This window comes from Anopheles merus, chromosome 3L (genome assembly GCF_017562075.2).
Source record: "Anopheles merus strain MAF chromosome 3L, AmerM5.1, whole genome shotgun sequence".
NCBI classification, from domain to species: Eukaryota; Metazoa; Arthropoda; class Insecta; order Diptera; family Culicidae; genus Anopheles; species Anopheles merus.
Genome location: NC_054085.1, coordinates 38,203,564 through 38,218,536, shown reverse-complemented (window position 1 = coordinate 38,218,536; position 14,973 = coordinate 38,203,564). Strand labels below are relative to the sequence as shown.

General features: G+C 47.7%; 5 protein-coding genes across 5 annotated transcripts; 1 reads left to right on the top strand and 4 right to left on the bottom strand.

Moving 5' to 3' along the window:
• Positions 1-1,577: 1,577 nt before the first annotated feature.
• LOC121599243 (general odorant-binding protein 56d-like) lies at positions 1,578-2,241 on the bottom strand. The gene is made up of 2 exons (XM_041926902.1): positions 2,137-2,241; positions 1,578-2,057 (listed from the first exon to the last, which is right to left on the bottom strand). The coding sequence occupies exons 1-2, from the start codon at positions 2,185-2,187 to the stop codon at positions 1,704-1,706; spliced, it is 405 nt and encodes a 134-aa protein (XP_041782836.1). The 5' UTR covers positions 2,188-2,241; the 3' UTR covers positions 1,578-1,703.
• Positions 2,242-2,313: 72 nt separating this feature from the next.
• On the bottom strand, positions 2,314-3,830 carry LOC121599242. The gene is made up of 4 exons (XM_041926901.1): positions 3,499-3,830; positions 3,307-3,423; positions 3,134-3,241; positions 2,314-3,050 (listed from the first exon to the last, which is right to left on the bottom strand). The coding sequence occupies exons 1-4, from the start codon at positions 3,577-3,579 to the stop codon at positions 2,928-2,930; spliced, it is 429 nt and encodes a 142-aa protein (XP_041782835.1). The 5' UTR covers positions 3,580-3,830; the 3' UTR covers positions 2,314-2,927.
• A 566-nt stretch (positions 3,831-4,396) lies between these two features.
• LOC121599483 (general odorant-binding protein 56d-like) lies at positions 4,397-5,026 on the bottom strand. Its single transcript, XM_041927319.1, has 3 exons — positions 4,925-5,026; positions 4,745-4,861; positions 4,397-4,675 (listed from the first exon to the last, which is right to left on the bottom strand). The coding sequence occupies exons 1-3, from the start codon at positions 4,979-4,981 to the stop codon at positions 4,448-4,450; spliced, it is 402 nt and encodes a 133-aa protein (XP_041783253.1). The 5' UTR covers positions 4,982-5,026; the 3' UTR covers positions 4,397-4,447.
• Positions 5,027-5,213: 187 nt separating this feature from the next.
• Positions 5,214-5,867, bottom strand: LOC121599482 (general odorant-binding protein 56d-like). The gene is made up of 2 exons (XM_041927317.1): positions 5,775-5,867; positions 5,214-5,708 (listed from the first exon to the last, which is right to left on the bottom strand). Exons 1-2 carry the CDS (start codon positions 5,826-5,828, stop codon positions 5,355-5,357), a joined length of 408 nt encoding a protein of 135 aa, XP_041783251.1. The 5' UTR covers positions 5,829-5,867; the 3' UTR covers positions 5,214-5,354.
• A 2,895-nt stretch (positions 5,868-8,762) lies between these two features.
• Positions 8,763-13,691, top strand: LOC121599933. The gene is made up of 6 exons (XM_041928085.1): positions 8,763-8,899; positions 8,985-9,327; positions 12,416-12,473; positions 12,950-13,025; positions 13,099-13,242; positions 13,306-13,691. The coding sequence occupies exons 1-6, from the start codon at positions 8,849-8,851 to the stop codon at positions 13,516-13,518; spliced, it is 885 nt and encodes a 294-aa protein (XP_041784019.1). The 5' UTR covers positions 8,763-8,848; the 3' UTR covers positions 13,519-13,691.
• Positions 13,692-14,973: the final 1,282 nt, after the last annotated feature.

The following is a 14,973-nucleotide window of genomic DNA, read 5'->3' as shown; positions in this document are numbered from 1 at the left end:
CGACAGGCCCGACATTAGTTGGGCTGCAGCCGTGCATCCTCGTCCGTGGAGCATCTATTAGGCGTTGTGCCGGTCAGTCAGCAAAGGGATACACACAAGCCCCCGCACACCGACCGCTCCGAGCTGGCTGCCGTTTTAATTTGTTTCTGGGGATTATTTTTCGGGGCGTTTATCTTACCGTGTGCACCAAGACGGGCGGAACTATCCAATTACTATGCTAACGCTATGTCAGCCATGCGAATATTTTCTGCCCATTTCTTTGGCACGGTTCGCTTGGTGGCTGATTTATAGGTTCATTTCTTTCGCTTAAGGTTTTGTGTGCTGCACACCTTCTCAAAACAATGTGCAAAGACTCGGACAAAGGTAATATGTCACCACATTTCCCAAACAAACGCGCAAAACCCTACTTCGTTAATCGATTTTTGCCAGAGCACTTCAAAGACGCAACAAAACACATCATCATCATTACGCTCATTACACTACAGATGCGCCACAGGAGGACTCGCAAGTAAAGTAAACATCATTTACAATCCATACTTGATGGTGTAAAAAAACCCCATACACACTCAACGTCCACCGTGAGCGAATAATTGAATGCCCATTGTTCATTTCAGTGTGTTTCTCGTCACAAACTCAAAGAATCTTCGCACCTCCTCCTGCAATGACGGTACATCCCAAGGAACTTTCCACCAAAACTGCCAGATTGCCAGATTATCTAGCTGTGTCTGGTGCCGTGACGACATTGCAAAATAGCACGCTGTCACCCCGGAACAAAGTCGTGCTCGGAAAGTAGGCGTAAGAAAAATGACAACCATATCTCGCACCGACGTGCTTTCTTTGTAGCCCACAGGACAAGCAAAACAAGACATTCAGGCCACTCAAAGAAGCATTGCCCCCCAACAAAGAAAGACCTTCGAACGGAAAAAAGGTTTTCCCCGGTCGTAATGCACAAGGAAATCTTTACCCAGTAATTGATAACTTACTTAAGTTTGTCATTCTTTTTATGCCGTTGTGTCGCCACTCCATTTGTGTACATTTGTTTGCTGGATGGCTCACAGGGTCTGCGGTCAAACGAGGAACCTCCGGCTACAAGGACACAGGACAAAGAAATCCCTCAGCGGAACAGTTCATCATTTTCCGCTGCGTAACCTAATGCGCTCCGGAATGCCTCTTTGATGTTGGAGCGTGCCGCCCCCGGCTGAGGGCAGAGACTGGCGAGCAAATGGTATTTGTGCTGATTGTTTCCAAGGCGCCGGGTCACCCATTCTCCTCGGTACATCGCTCTGCTCCCCCTCAAACGAGCACACAGCACAGGAAAGTCATCTTGACCAACATAAGCACCACAGCTGGGAGGCATTTCCTGGAGCTTTCGCCGTGGCGCAGAATAGAATCGGTCAACGGAAATGGCTACAGTTTGCAAACAGAACGTCTACGCTCCCTCCAAACGCTCATTTACGGCCGGATGTTGGCGGTATAATGCGACACAGCACAGCACAGCACATGCCCTGGAGACATTGCGCATCCTTCCGGTTGACTCCACGCTCCAATGCCCTTCCCCCAGCAACAATCACAACGGGGAGTTTGTTTTGTTTTACAAAAAAACCACATTTAATCACATTCACAAAACGGGACCACGACTGGCCACGACGCATCGTTCAGCCGTCGGCCATCGTTAGCTGGCGGTCGTTTTTGCGCCATCGATATCACAGCAGCGAAGCCTTCTCGCGATGGTAGCACTCCACAGCCCGGAATGCCGTCTCGCAGCTGTCCTCCACCTCGACGCCGGTGCTGCACTTCTTCACCAGCGCCTCCACCTTCGACTTTTCGCGGTTCAGCGAGAGCCGCTCGATGGCGTAGTCGTTCTGGAGCTTGCCGGCCGCGTCCATGAAGTTGGCCTGCTGCAGGAAGCAGCGCAGGAAACACTTCGTGTCGGCGTCCACCTTCGAGAAGTCACCGTCGCGCAGCAGCACCAGATGCTCCTTGTTGAGACCCTTGTGCTGCTCCAGACAGCCGAGCGCGAACCCTTCCGCCTTCTTCATCTGATCGTCTGTGAGTGGCTGTAGCGGAAAGAGGGGGAGATTCAATTCCAGAGTTAGTGGCAGCTCCAAAACCCAACTTCGCGATCGTCTAGCCTACCTGAGCTGCAGCGCAGACAGCAAGCAGAACGGTAGCGAACAGTAGCTTCATCTTCACGAAAAGTCTAAAACAAACTAATGCCTGCCAAAGAACCTCAAGACCCCTTTTATAGGCCAGCCAACTGCCGTGGCTGTCCCACCCCAACACAAACACCACAATAATTCGTTCTCGAAGCGTAGCCCACAACCATACGCATCGAAATGATGGGCAAATAATTACTATCTGCGCATCAGATCGGCCGTCAGCAGCGATCGACCTTCAACTACATTCGGTGTGTTCCATCAAGATCCCTGCATGGTGATGATCGTCGCGGTTCGCTGTTGTTAGATTCGTTTTCGGTGTTTAGATACATCTGTTTCCCCCAAAGCATGACTCCATTCCAACGACTCCATGACGTAGATAGCGCTAACCGCCTTATGGGGCGGTAAGACGATCAGCTCCTCCACTGAAAAACAAGACTGCACGGTGGCAGAAAACCATGTCACGTCAATTACACTTCAGGACGGCGATGATCCGTCTTTATTTAACGTTGAAATAGTCAAAAGTCATTCTTTTTTGGTTTCACGTTGCACTTAAAGCTAGCGGGGGGGAGGTCAAGATGCGTCACAATGGTGTGCGAACTCAGGTCTTAAGCTACAAAAAAAAACAGCAACACGACAAGCCATTACTATACACACACGCACACGGTAATCAGATGCGTCCAGTGGCGGTGCAGCCACTCGAGCACAGCGCACACTGGCAGGCGAAACATTGACCATGGCCGTGATCTTCCGGTTCGCGTTACGGTCAGTCTAGAAGTTGCTCGAGACCCACTCCGAAACGGCCGTTTCGTGGATGCACTGGTACATCTCGAACCCCGTCACGCACACCGTTTGGCCGAACCGATCGATGCAGTTATCGTACACTGCCTGGGCCTAGTGTTGGGAAAATTGAAAAAAAAAACTTGAAGAGATCCATCCATTTTGGGAGGGGTATGAGTAAGCTGTTTATAACGTACCCCCTCCGGCTCTAGGTACCGACCGGCGAACCCAATAATCAGCGTTTTGTTGTAGGTGTAGTCGTCGTACATGAAGCCTGACTTCTTCATCAGACACTCGGTAAAGCACTGGAATAACAGCCAGAATGTTGAAAACGATGTATCGACATAGGTCCATTAGACCATACACCTACCTCAATCAGTGGATCCCGCTCAGTAAAGTCACCGTACTTAAGCGACACCACAATGTCCATATCCATCTCGAAGTCTTTCGTGCAGTGATCTATCGCGCCTTTGAAGTCTTGTGCATGCTGCAAACATCACAACCCCAGAAAACATGATCAGTTCACGATAACCAAATAGAACGCTCCATGCTTTCCACTTACACAGCCTCTTCCAGCTAGCAGCAGAACCGTGCCGAACGCTACCCAACCCAGCAGACCCAACCCGCTCTCGAAAGCTCCCATCACTTAGCACTTTCTCCACAACGCAAACAAGCCGAGCAATTTGTCACACCGTACGTCGTCGTCGTCGTCGTCGCCGTCGCCAGTACCCGCACTTGACCCGCTAACCTTGTTGTTGCTGTTCGGGGTTTGACGCTTGTTGCCGTTGGAGTGTCGCACGCACGCACCCGTATACAATCCGTTGTCCAGCGATCGGTGGTCCAACGCAGACTGGAACCGAAACCGCAGGAAGGCTTCTTCACAAGACGCACACCGCGCCGTGTGTTGTGCTTTCTTTTCTTTCGACCTCCATTCTTTCACCCAAGTGTTATGGTGGGTGATCGTTACAAATATATCATTGAGGAGAGACGAACGAACGCGGACGGGCAAAACATATGCGTGAGAAGATCTGTTTCGGGGTGCCCCTTGACTACCGGTTTATTTTCTTTCTCTTTAACTCTCTCTCCCTCTCTCTCTTGCTCTCTCTCCACGCCTTTTTTGCATCTGACTTGATGGAGATTGAGAGTTCCCGGCAGGAGCGGGGAGTGTTTGGTATGGATCGGGCGCGAAATGTAGGAAACATAACGGTTCTACCGATGCTCCCGATACCGTCGATCGATGGGTCGTTCATGCCCCCGAACGGACGGATTGACGGTGCGATAACTTTGGGTGTCCGGAATAGCTTTACTCCACCGGTACGGTAAGATGTAGTAGCGCTTTCTGATTCTTGTGAGCGTGTGTGAGACAAATGTAAGCAAATCAAACATTTTGTTCTTTTCTTTGTACCACCATACTCAGAACAACAGACCGAACACACTTCCTGTACAGAAAACAGGTTTATTCAGATCATCATTTTTGCACCACACACACACACGCACCACTCATCCACAGCCTATTTTCGGCTGTCCCAGCTCTTGTACACATTCTCGTAGATGCATTGGTACACGTCGAACGCAGTGACGCAGTACGTCGGTGTCACGTTATCGGTGCAGATGCTGTACACCTTCTCGGAGATCTCCTTCGAGACGAAGCGATTCGTGAAGCGCATGATCGTGTCCCGGTTGAAAGTGAAGTTGTCGTTCATAAATCCGGCTCGCTTCACAAAACACTCGCCAAAGCACTGTTCGGAGATACAACGTGAAACATATCAAGAGGTCGTTATGTGAAGAGCTATCCCAGAATGCCTTACCTCCACGAGAGAGTTCCTCACGGAGAAGTTCCCTGCACGCAACGATTCAAACACGCTCGGTTCGATTTCGAACTCATTGCGACACCTGAAGTATGATCCCAAGATGTCCTGTCCATGCTGTAGAGAAGGAAAACAAAAGGCTTTACCATCAGGCTCAAGAAAACTGCAAACAATACTTACGCACGAATGCACCAACAACACGATCGCTAGTAAACACAGCAGATCCAATCGGCCCATATTCACCTTTCGATAGTCAAATTAAAACTGAAGCATAAGATGCTGGGCCTGCTTTCGAGGGCATCGCAAGACATTTCGGGGCCCATTTTCGGGTGTGAAGAAAAACAACCAAAAACCTGCCCTGATCCCACGGTTCCAGCTGCAAAGTTGCCTTCCGAGACATGCTCCAGAGCTTCGCCAGAGCTTCGGAAAACATACACACACAAACACACGCAATAAACTTTCTCCGTCGTTTCAAGGTGCAAGATTTCATTTTTATTAGCTTCGCTTTAACCGTGCAAACGGAGCGTAGCGATCCAAAGCGGGAGATATTGAGGATAGATAGCGAAAGACCATTCATTCAAGGGGTAGGAATCGAAGAAAGCGTCAGCTCTTAGAACATCAGCGATGCACGGTTCTCCATGTAGCACTGCAGTAGCCGGAACGACCGTTCGCAGGCATCCGGGCCGTCGTTGTTGCGACAGCGCGCCACCAGCTCGTCGGCCTTCTCCTGCCCGTACTCGCTGGCCAGCTTCTGGGTCAGCTCGTCCGTCTGCACACTGCCGTCCTGATCGACGAACCCGGCGCCCTGGAAGAAGCACTGCACGAAGCAGCGCGTGTTGCGATCGGCACCCTCGGTGTCACCCGAGCGCAGCCGGTTCACGTCATCCTCGGACGCGCCCGTCTGCTGCATACACTTGCCCGCCAGCTGCCGGGCGGCCTCTCGCTGCTCCTCCGAGATCGTGGCCTACAAATTTGTTTAGTTTTGTATCACAAGATGTCAGTTGATGCGATTACAGCAGGTGACACTTACCACGGCACAGGCAATGAAGGCGCTGGCCAACACTAGACAGGCGATGGTTTTCATAGTGGCGTGTGGGTTGGTGCTTCAACTTCTGGAAGTTTGAAAACTGATGCATTGTGGGACGCGTCGTTGCGTTTTTATACTGTCATAAAAGTTTGATAAGCACGCACCGACGCACTGTCTGAAGCAGTTCGGGCTAAGGAGACCGGTTGATGATGGCGTTATTAGTACGGAAAGTTTAATGAAAATTTAGTGCTATCACTGACAGAAGCAATTATTGCTCGAGTGCAGATAAAGTGTTTAGTGCAACGAACTTCAACCTATGGATTTGGTACTATGGAACTAGAAGGTTATAGACATCTCAACAAAATGTTGGTAAACCTATCGCATTGATGGACGTTCTCTAGACATTATGTTCCATTTTTGGGTTCTAGAAATGAGCAATTCAGTCATTTCGATCGAAGATTCACAGTCACAACCAATTGCCCTATTTGATGACTGCTTCCCTTCAAGCTGCAGCTGAAATGTACTACAATTAAGCATGATAGTCCCCAAGGGATGTTGAGAAGAAAGGCTTTCCCTGTTTCCATTCTCTCGAAAATGTACGCAAAAAGACCAATTTTCGCACCCCACCCATTGCTACACACATACCCTTCTTTCCCATCAGTGTGCCATCAGTGAAAGCGCTTTTTACCATTTTCCTGTGCGCTCCATTGCAACAGAACGTATTCTACGTTCGCTTCGCATTCGTGGAAAGCCACATCGTTGATGAACGATTAGCAACCGATAAACGCTTCCATTGCGCTATAATTATACCCCGCACGTCATGCGGTCCTCCTGCACCACCAAACCGGTTCCCAGAGCGTGTGCGAGAAGGGGTGGAAGATTAAAATAGAATTAAATACACTTTTCAAAGATAACCCGCACAGACCTGCCTGGCGGTCTTGGCTAATGTAGTCGCAAGGAACGTAGAAGAAAAAGAAACGAGCGAGTAATGAAAATATAATTCCACCCGTCATGCACTTTTCCGACAGAAGCGCCACACACGAAACGGAATGCGTGCTGAGTGGAGTCACACCACCAGATGGTTTCAAATGACCATCAGCCAGTGCTATTCCCGGAACAAGCGCGTGTGTGTGTGTGTGTGTGTGTGTGTGTGTGTAGTATACTATGCCGGAAGCTAATTGAGAGAACGTTTGATGGAAAATTTGTATTCCCCCTGCCCGGTTCCGGTTCAAATTATTGTGATGGACAGATGCAGCCGATGGGAATAGAGCGGAACACGATCACGAGCTGACCCACATATGTGGCATGTGCGAGCGTTTTTGTTGAATTTTGGAATTCCAGCAGGCAAACTTTATCGCACCCTGGGAAGCCGACCATCTGATGTCTGTCTGACATTGAATCGTACCAATTGACATTCAATTTCGAGCCGTGGCCGAGTGACCGGCTGGTGCCGTGACTAGGATTTTTAACGATTTAGAATTCATTTTCACGCTTCCGCGAACAATCGATCAGTTCTCTCAGGGGGAGCTTCACACTGGAGACCAGCAACCGCCGGTGGCACACAGCACTAGCGCCCAGCAGGTGCCATTTATTGTTGTGCATAATTTGTGTGATTATCCAGCGCGACAATAATTGATGTACCCCACTGCGAAGGGTTGCGTTCGTGGTTATTGGTGGGTGGGTTTTCACGACTTTATTTCGCCAAACGGGCTAATAACGCCCGGGGCTAGACCGCACAATTTCGAAAAGGTTTCGTGATGAACGAGCATTGGTTGTTTTGGGGAGGGTAAGTATGTTTTCAATTGTGCTTACCCTAATTAAAACTGGTCGGTTTTCCCTGGGCGCCAATTGCCGGCACTAGTGCTTGTGGTGGACGATGTAGTGTGTTTCAAATGCCATTTGTTGTTCCCTTTTGCATGGGAGGTTATTGTTTTTTCATGGAATGGACAATATCTATCGGTTTTTAGCTAATTATTTCCAGTCGTAACCTTTTCTTTGTGTTATTTTAGCTGTCCTAAGCAAACCAAAGTGTTAAATGACAATAAATCGTGAAGATTACTCATTACAGAATTATCAAAAAGTCAAATGTTTGTTTTGCCTGCCGTTTGTATCCACCTCTACTCGTTCAAGTGCAACTCATTCAAGCTCAATTCCTTTCAACATGCATCAATCTTTTTTTTTTCACGCCTCATCTATTTCCGTCCCAATCTATTGCCTGCCGTTCGGGGCACAGGTTACAACAGCAACAGCCCTTCGCAAACGACCACCGCTAGTAATTGCCCTTTACAGCAAAGCTGCGATCTCTCGTTGTGGGTAGAGTTATTAGAAAAACTGGAACCACCAACACTCCCCGCTACGAGCAGGCGCCGTTTTCAACGACCAGCCCACGATAAAAGTGAATTTCGCGGCAAACCGCGTCAATCACGCGACCCGCGTGACCAGCGCCCGCGCCGCAAAGGCTGTACAGTTTTTACTAGTTCAAGTTCAAGGTCCGTTGTCCGTTTGTCTGCGGTTGTACACGGGTTTGTACTTTGGCAAGTTAATTATCTATTTTTTGCCCCACTCTCTCTCTCTCTCTCTCTCTCTCTCTCTCTCTTTCTGGCTCGTTTTTTCCTATCTACAACTATTTACAATGTAGCTTCCGAGCGGTCTAGAAACGTTTCGTGTTGACTTATTACCAGTTTTTGCTTGCCCCGATGCTGCACTTCCGTTTATCCGCCGTGCACTATGCACTTGCGAAGGTGTGGGGAAGTGCATCAACTTCGCTTTGCGTTGACAGCTCAGCTTGGTGGCGGACTGGTCGGAGGTTGACTGACTTATCCGCGGTCCGTTAGCCCGACACTGGCCGCCCGGCTGGGGTGGGCCACCTTGACGAGTGGCTGGGCTCCTTGAGCACGTCAAGCGCTAGAACCTTTGGCAAAGCGCATTAAATCATTCACATCTCGAACAGCGCGAGGTACTATATAAAGCGACGATAAATCTTCGTTCCAGCATCAGTCATCTACCAGCAATCGTCTGATAAGCTCCGCCTCGAGTTGCCTCTGGAATTGCAACTTCCAAACGCCTCCACCGCCACCATGAAGACCTTCGTCGCCATTGCCGTTGTTGCCCTGATCGCTGGCACTTTCGTAAGTAGCTCACGAACTGGCTCCAAAAACTGGAAGCAAGCGTGCACCAGCCCAATACTCATTCCGCCTTCCTGCACTCCTGTAGGCCCTCACGATTGACCAGAAAAAGAAGGCCGAAGGATACGCGGCCGAGTGCGTCAAGACGACCGGTGTCCCGCCGGAGACGGCGGCCAAGCTGAAGGGGGGCGATTTCGCCGGCGCTGACGACAAGACCAAGTGCTTCGCCAAGTGCTTCCTCGAGAAGGCCGGCTTCATGACGGACAAGGGCGAAATTGATGAGAAGACCGTCATTGAGAAGCTGTCGGTTGACCACGACCGGGCAAAGGTGGAGGGACTGGTGAAGAAGTGCAACCACAAGGAGGCCAACCCGTGCGAGACGGCCTTCAAGGCGTACCAGTGCATCTACGCCGCTAAGGGTGCTGTCGTCTAAACCGACCTAGGACGTACTCCAGGATTTTATCGTTTTGATTGCTTAAATTCTGTTTTTAAATTATTTATTAAACTCAACTCCCCTTTTGTGATATTTGAAGACGTGCTGTGTGGTACACTACTTAAAAGGAGCACAAGATGACAACTGCAAATTGCTTCAAACAGTCAAAGTATCTGGCAGGAAATGAAGGTTTGATGGAAGATCTCATCATCAAACCCAACCAATAGGATCTGGGAACCAATTGAAGTGACACATGTTTCGTATCGGTTTTGCTGATGAAAAGCCTCCAAACTCCACTTCCAACCACAAATTGCTAAACAAGCTTACCATTCTTCGCTTTCCTTTCTACCGTATCGATTGCCTTAATTAGCATTACCGAAATGAAAAAAAAAACAAAACTGTCAATTCGTTCAATCAAAGTGGCATTCGGTAGGCTACCATCAGAAGTCATCCCTTCTGTGTTTCTCGCCCGGTGTCACATTGCCGAGCATCATTTCATGTTTTACATTTTGGGGATCTTTTTTGGGGCTCTTTTTAATTTGCCTTTCAACTTGCATGGAACGAGAACCATCAACAACCGAAACCCCAAACCGAAATCCCATTTCTGCAACCGGAAAGGAAGGAAAAACGGCAAAACACCCCTACGGAGAAGCCTTCCCATCAATCAAGGCCAGGACATTTCAACATTGTTGTCGTGATATCAGAGCACCGATAAGGAACTAATCAACCAACCGGGTATGTGTGTAGCTGTGTTGATGGTTCGCCGCAGTGTTGTTCTCTCATGAGAAGTGGAGCTTTTGAATACATGTTCTTCCTCTTTTTTTTTTGGATACCTGACAGCTGAACAAACCTGATGTCCTCTTTCAATACGAACTCCGACAGGCTGTCCATACCGAAAACGAGCATTGGCCACCATCTGTGCTGCATATTGATCTGTGAATGTGATTTTGTGAATGGTGATTTTTGGAAATGGTTCACACAAAGGGAATTGGTTATGATGCATTCGGAAAAAAAGACTTCGAATTATTTGTGTACTAAGACCTCTTTTCTTATGCAAAGTGGAAAATTTAGTATTTTAATCACTTGCGTACAATGTACTATGAATTCATAGGCGATTAATTCTAATGAAAATTTATCCATTTTATTCTCCGCTTGAGCACAGTGTCCAGTTACGGTTATCTTCACCCGTTTAACAGCTGGACTCGTCCTAATCTGAGCTTCCGGAAAGCAGTAGCCAACAAGTCTGACCTTACACATCCTCCCTTTCCATCCCCAGCTTCCGGTTGGGAAAATATACATACAAAACCGAACCTTAATCAACCGATCCCACCCGTTGGCTATTTGCTCGATTATCAGGGCTCTCGCTCGGCAGACCTTTACCTTCAGTGTTACATCAAATACCGGACCGTGCTAATCGATCACCACCGACACGCTATCACGTTCAGAAAGCCCATCGGACGGTTGCTTCGAAAATTGCAAAATTAATTCCATTCCGAATCAATTTGTAAATGGCACATCATTTGTCATCAGATGTCGCCACCGTCGAGCGGAAAACGATCGAACCGCCCATACCCATTGCACCCATTCAACCCGATCTCTGAATACGACCCTTAAACAACCCAGTGAGTCGTGTCGCGACGAACGGACCACCCTCACCGGTGTGCACCGGCGAGTCGAACCCAACCGCTGGACACATTCTCGTAAACATAACCTCAAACGACCACCATGGATGGTACCAGCTGTGGCAGACCGATGTGTCTACTTGTCGGCCGGCTCACCCGAGCCCATCCGGCTCCACCTGCCACACACGCATGATGATGAAGATACAAGTAACCATTTGATGAGTCTTGGTCGGGTCGGCCTCTAACCGAGTACCCCCCTCCACCCCCCCCCAACCCAACGACGGTCCGAACCGGAAAGACCAGATTGAATTAGACTTGTCGTGTTTCGTTTAATTTACCTTCGCCTGAATTGATTAATTATGCCATTTTCCTGTCCCTTCGTCAGCGGCCTTAACCGATTCCGTGTTTGCCAGCTCGCAACAGCAACATGTTACCGTGCCCGTAGGCTTACGTTACTTTTCGGATGGCTCCGGATCGGGCTGGATTTCCATTAGAGGCTCAACGACTTGTCGCAATATGTATATATTTCATCAAGATAAAATGCTTCGGCGGCGTGTCCCCCGATGGTACGGTGCGACCTCTGGTGGATAATCAGAATCGGGTGCATGTTGATGGACGTTGATAACTGGAAGGAAATAACATGTCAAAGTTTCGGTCCCACGGTACGATTCCGATCATCCATCGAGCTCGAGGAGGAGCGTCAAAAGTCAACACACTGGAACACTCACAAACTAAGCGTTTCCGGGTTTTGCTTTAAACCCTTTCACCGTACGTCATACTTTGCAGTAGCTCAAGATGGCCCAAGAAGACGTCCGTGAATGCAAAGAAGCCGAGGCGTAGAAATTCACCATCCACTCTCCCGAGGATGATGTATTCAGCGGCAGCTTCACTCAACATCGTTTGCATACCGTTCTCAACCTATTTCAGGAGCAACCAGCGTTCAGGAGTTGGGTAAATATTGTAACTACCAAGATGAAACCACTCGCTAGAGATGCTAGAGATTAGAATGGCAGCGGGAACTAATTTCCGAAATGGACGTCAGCCGAGCGTCCATCTAATCGTCACCTTTTGCCCTTCGACCTATCGGCTGGGAAGGTAAACCGTTTCAACTCTCCCACTGGTGCTGCGTTGGTGATGCATCTCGTGTTTGTGTAAGCTCTCATTGGAGGGAATGGATTTTGTCGGAAGTTATACCGGATAGGATAACCAACGTTGTTCAGGACGCTGTACTCCCGCAGGATAGTGTTTGAATTGGATTGATTCAACATAATCGTTTTACATTTAAGTCAGGAAATGTATACTTTTATGTGCTACCTTATTTCCAGGAAAAACAACTGGAGTTCTGACAGTTTTAAAGAACAAAATCATTTGGTTTTGGTATTGTTTACTGCCTGTCATACCGACAGTTCTCTCAAAGCTCAGTTGGACTGGAAATTCTGCGAAACAATTTGATAAACTACACAGATAACATCCAACATCCATCTCAACCACAAAGTAAACTTTTTCCCACCACTTCAACCCCTATCACAATCACTGCTGCAATTCACCATTGAAAAATAGTCCAGTTCCGGACGTGACTTTACTCACTCGGCAGCCAGCGCACAGAGCGATAAAATTAAAATATTTATTAACATTCTATGAATCATCAATCCGGTTTATATTCCCCCCTTTCAACATCTGGAGGGAAAGAACCTTTTGTTTCTCCATAAAGCCTATCATAATTCCAATGCAAATGATGATGCCTACCCTCTACTCACGGATCACTCACCAGATCGGAAGGTTACTCTCCATCTCGTTCTCGCTATCAATGCCAGTCACCGTAGTAGGAGGGGTTGAAGATAACTTAGCACTGGAATCGGAACTTCGTTCCATTGTTGCTATTGTTGTTTGGTGAGAAAGAAAAATCGAACCTCTCTCGTCAAGGTTCTGTTGCGGGCGGTAAGGTATAAAACGATGCGAGACACGCGTTCTCGAACGATACTCCCGCAACAGGTGTGATAGAATGAAGTTCTTAGTGTTTGCCTGTGTGTTAAGTGCGATCTGCTTGGATGCACTCGTCGATGGAGCAGCAGCAGTAAGTTCCCTTCTGATTGTACCGAGAGACAGTGTATTTATTTAAAAGCGTACGTATTACCTTTCAATTCAAGCCTCCACCGGATCTGGAAGATGTGAGCAAAATTGCCAACGGCGAAGCATTTGCGCTGGAATGCTTGATCGAGAGTGGACTCAAGCTGGACTCGCTGGCTGCCCTCTCGGCACAGGAGCTGGACACGAATGGCAGCAAGATTAAGGTATGAGCTTGCACTCTCAAACGCACGTTCCAGCCAACTAACAAACCCAACCATCCCGCACAGTGCTTGGTGAAATGTTTCTTCGAGAAAACGGGCTTCATGAACAAGGACGGCCAGCTGCAGGAGGAAACCATCACCGAGCAGCTGTCCAAGTTTATGCCCCGCGAGCGCATTGAATCGCTCGTCAAAAACTGCAACTTTCAGGAGGCGGACGCTTGCGAGACGGCATACAAAGTGACCGAGTGCTACTTCCAGAACAAAGCCGGACTGTTTTAAGTTCGTGCGTGCCCACCTACCAACCCAGCGGAAGCTGATGTGATAGCGGCCACGTGTGGCTCCAGCAAGTGCAACATGTAGGCGAAAGGCCATGAGAGTGACAAAATGCTGACAAATTTTTCAAAACGTGAGCTTTTGTCACTTTTTTGAGCTTTTGTCAAAATTTTGTAACCTTTTTTGGAGCAGCCAGGAAAAAAAGTTGACAAAAGTTGACAAAAAGTGACAAAATTTGACGTCCGCGAAAAAGCGTTAAAAAACAACTATTTGGCGCAGTTGTGACCCATTGCTACGATAATAGTGCTAAAATGCATGATTCTAATTGATTTATGTACCTATTTAGTGCTTCTTAAACAAAATATCGATGATTTTCAGATGTTGGAGCTTTTTGTCGTTCTTGTGTATGTTTTTGGTGCGGCCACGAGAAAAGCTCTTTTTTGCAGTTGACAAGTAATTTTGACAAATTTGAAAATTTTTTCAACATTTTGTCAGCTTCGTGGCCACGCGCTATGTGAGTGTGATCTGTTCAATAAATTCCCGCCACCAGCTGTCAGAACGGTCAGTGCGTTGTGTGGAATTGCAAGTGTTTACGTGTTTGGATGTCGCTTTGTACCGGTGAGCTGAACAAGACTGGTCCGGCGAGAATGGGAAGCGATGATGAGCCAGATTAAATGCTCGTCCAGAGATTATTCAGTGAAGGGAGTAAAAAGAGTGCCTTTGCGTGCGGGTAGTTCTCATCAATGATTCAAAGTGCTTTGTTCTAAAAAGAAGGCAATTTGTATGTCTCCTGCAGTTCCAACACACTCATCAAATAGTGATTGAAGGTGATTTAGTTTTGTTTTGCTTGAAAATAGCTTTTATTGTCTGTGAACTGTTTAGAGAATGAGAAAATAGCTAACGACGCGTTGATTAGCATACGCTAATGAGTCAACCTGTCAATCAAGTAATATAGATCGCGTGTTTCATGAGACTAGGTATCATAAAAGCAGGGGTTTTATACGCAAAACCGGGAAAGAGTTGTTTAAAATAAATCTCTTTGTTTATCATTAAATATTCTAATTTACAATTTACTTCCTTGTCGCTGGGAGTTATTGTTAAAGGCAGGTTTAGAACAGTTATAAACTGTTGATTCAATTATAAACATCAATCTTAAAGCCCTCGTCCCAACATTCGGTATACAGTACAACAAACACATCAATGTAAAGCTCATAAATTTAGATTCTCTTACCGGTAGTGAGTCACTTTCGTTTACTTGGGTTGAATTTTTCAATTAACCTTCTAAACTTTAGTACTGCAAAACCCATAACAAGGCACGTTTCGAATAATGGCTGACGACGCACTTTCCAATGGCTTTCCCGGAAGCGATATCCCATTTTCCGTATCCCTCCGCTCTGCCTCGATCGTAAAATTCGGCCAATGATCCTATCCCAAACTAGATCCGGAGTCTTGTGCTTAGTG

What these genes read in the sequence shown, in the direction of transcription:
- LOC121599243 (XM_041926902.1), bottom strand. Translation starts at nt 2,187, where the DNA reads ATGAAGCTACTGTTCGCTACCGTTCTGCTTGCTGTCTGCGCTGCAGCT. An exon ending in CTGTCTGCGCTGCAGCTCAG is followed by an intron (nt 2,058 to 2,136) that starts GTAGGCTAGACG and finishes TTTCCGCTACAG; the next exon opens with CCACTCACAGACGATCAGAT.
- LOC121599242 (XM_041926901.1), bottom strand. Translation starts at nt 3,579, where the DNA reads ATGGGAGCTTTCGAGAGCGGGTTGGGTCTGCTGGGTTGGGTAGCGTTC. An exon ending in TGCTAGCTGGAAGAGGCTGT is followed by an intron (nt 3,424 to 3,498) that starts GTAAGTGGAAAG and finishes TGATGTTTGCAG; the next exon opens with CATGCACAAGACTTCAAAGG. An exon ending in GGTACCTAGAGCCGGAGGGG is followed by an intron (nt 3,051 to 3,133) that starts GTACGTTATAAA and finishes TCCCAACACTAG; the next exon opens with GCCCAGGCAGTGTACGATAA.
- LOC121599483 (XM_041927319.1), bottom strand. Translation starts at nt 4,981, where the DNA reads ATGGGCCGATTGGATCTGCTGTGTTTACTAGCGATCGTGTTGTTGGTG. An exon ending in TGTTGTTGGTGCATTCGTGC is followed by an intron (nt 4,862 to 4,924) that starts GTAAGTATTGTT and finishes CCTTCTCTACAG; the next exon opens with CATGGACAGGACATCTTGGG. An exon ending in TGAGGAACTCTCTCGTGGAG is followed by an intron (nt 4,676 to 4,744) that starts GTAAGGCATTCT and finishes ATCTCCGAACAG; the next exon opens with TGCTTTGGCGAGTGTTTTGT.
- LOC121599482 (XM_041927317.1), bottom strand. Translation starts at nt 5,828, where the DNA reads ATGAAAACCATCGCCTGTCTAGTGTTGGCCAGCGCCTTCATTGCCTGT. An exon ending in CCTTCATTGCCTGTGCCGTG is followed by an intron (nt 5,709 to 5,774) that starts GTAAGTGTCACC and finishes ACAAATTTGTAG; the next exon opens with GCCACGATCTCGGAGGAGCA.
- LOC121599933 (XM_041928085.1), top strand. Translation starts at nt 8,849, where the DNA reads ATGAAGACCTTCGTCGCCATTGCCGTTGTTGCCCTGATCGCTGGCACT. An exon ending in TTTCCCACCACTTCAACCCC is followed by an intron (nt 12,474 to 12,949) that starts TATCACAATCAC and finishes CAACAGGTGTGA; the next exon opens with TAGAATGAAGTTCTTAGTGT. An exon ending in CGAATGGCAGCAAGATTAAG is followed by an intron (nt 13,243 to 13,305) that starts GTATGAGCTTGC and finishes CATCCCGCACAG; the next exon opens with TGCTTGGTGAAATGTTTCTT.